The 1,808-nt window shown below is 56.1% G+C and overlaps 1 protein-coding gene across 1 annotated transcript in view; it reads right to left on the reverse strand.

Annotated features, from left to right (window-relative positions):
• The window catches only part of LOC119323667 (alpha-galactosidase mel1-like), a 3,744-nt gene extending 2,152 nt beyond the window's left edge, over positions 1 to 1,592 (reverse strand). Inside the window, exons 1-6 of the mRNA XM_037597368.1 lie at positions 1,459 to 1,592; positions 1,176 to 1,341; positions 809 to 1,066; positions 547 to 720; positions 378 to 440; positions 109 to 272 (exon numbers count right to left, since the gene is read on the reverse strand). Coding sequence (XP_037453265.1) covers positions 109 to 272; positions 378 to 440; positions 547 to 720; positions 809 to 1,066; positions 1,176 to 1,341; positions 1,459 to 1,532 — 899 coding nt within the window. The 5' untranslated portion in view covers positions 1,533 to 1,592. The remainder of the gene's footprint in view (positions 1 to 108; positions 273 to 377; positions 441 to 546; positions 721 to 808; positions 1,067 to 1,175; positions 1,342 to 1,458) is intronic.
• Between the last annotated feature and the right edge of the window lie 216 nt (positions 1,593 to 1,808).

The raw sequence follows: 1,808 nt of genomic DNA on the forward strand, positions 1-1,808 counted from the left end.
GTTTATGCAGGTGAAAAAGAAGGTAGAACAAACTGACTGATTTTCACTAGAGATTACAAGTAGCAGCTACCATACACCCCTAGAATTTATCTGATGCTATCTGGTTACCTGGCAACATCGAAATGCGGGCGAACATCTTTCCAGCTGTCCCAGTCATCCCCTGTTATCCTGTACATATCAACGTGTTGGGTGATGTTCTCGGCCAACGCCGGAGTGACTTCGGTTCCGGGCGAGATGGACAGGATGACCGGCCGCTCAAGCTCTTTCAGGGTCTGCAGTTAACACAACGATGTGTTCATTCGCATGAACTTGTTCCAACAGGTAACCCACCAACTGTGATCCCAGAGTGGATGGCTACATTGCATGCATACTCCTACCTCTGAGACTGCCATGATCTCCTTCGGGCTGTAGTCTGTGCCGAAGATGCAATCTAACTTCACTGCAAACAGAACAGTTTTAGGTTACCAACAGTTGCCTCTGAAATTCAGAATAATGTAAGTAGATGAAAAATACTACTATGAAGTTTGGGCTCGGAGTCGGCTTAGCGAAATCGACACCCCAATCGGCGTACTGCCGATAAAGAGACCTGAGGAACGCTCGTCCGGCTCCCGCGTCGGTGTTCACGCTCATGAATCCATTCGACATCCACGCGCACGTCCTGTGGGTGAGGCCTATGTCGCGTGCCGTCCATCGCCGGCCATCCTCCACGTAAGCTTTTCCCTGAAGATGAAACGAAGAAGAACGGTTATTATTATTCCAAAAAAGGAAAAAGAAGGAAGTCGAAGATCGACGGAGAGTGAGTACGTACCGTGTCGACGTCGAGGATGGGGGTGCTGGCGTTGACGGCCTGGGTGCTGATGCCGTTCATGAGGTGGATGCCGAACTTGAGGCCCATGGCGTGGACCTTATCGGCGACGTGCTTAAACCCCTCGCCGCCGGCGGACGACGGGAACCTCTCGGGGTCGGGGAACGGGCGGCCCCACTGGTCGATGCTGTCGAAGCCGTACGAGTCCTCTCCCGAGCCGTTGGCGTTCTTCCGGTACCACAGGAAGTCGATCACCGCGTACTGCACGCACGCATGCAGAGAGAGAAATGCGTGATCCATGCCATGAACTATGAACTTGGTAGCCAGGCAAAGAAAGGGATACAAGAACGACGGATGGCCATCAACGAACCTGGTATCCGTGCGGGAGCAGCTTGTCGGCCATGATCTGCGCGTTGTGGAGGAAGGCGGCCTCGTCGATGGTCCAGGAGAAGGAGTCGTACGAGTTCCACCCCCTCGGCGGCAGCATGGCGAGCCGCCGCCGGCCATCTCCCGCCGCCTCTGCCTCGCAAGAACCCCTGAGATCACGACACACGTGCATGCATGAGAAGAAGGTGTTTGAGATGGATAGATAGATACATGGTTAGCTGCGGCATTGCAGCGGCATTGCGCGTCGAGGAGGAGGGAGGCCGGACCAGATAAGGGACGACGCGAGGAGGACGAGGAGGGCGGCGCGGAGGATGCGACGAGGAGAGGCTGCCATGGCCATGGAGATTGGAGACGGAGATGAGGTACGAGGGTGCAAGCTCAACTGTGCGTGTGCGTGATATGTAGGCGGGCGGGCGGGCGGTTTGAGTGGCGTGGACTGTGGAGTGAGGTGGATGGAGATCGGGTCACACGCAGGCGCACGTGGGCAGGGAGGGTTGTTGCACGAGATAAGAAGGAAGGAAGGGCCGGGACTTTCGTTTCGGTGGATAGGGATACGGCCGGTGGTCCGTCCTGGGTGTGTACCGTTGCGTTGTGCTGTCGAAGCTCCAGGGTTCCG

This window comes from Triticum dicoccoides, chromosome 6B, assembly GCF_002162155.2.
Source record: "Triticum dicoccoides isolate Atlit2015 ecotype Zavitan chromosome 6B, WEW_v2.0, whole genome shotgun sequence".
Lineage (NCBI taxonomy): Eukaryota > Viridiplantae > Streptophyta > Magnoliopsida > Poales > Poaceae > Triticum > Triticum dicoccoides.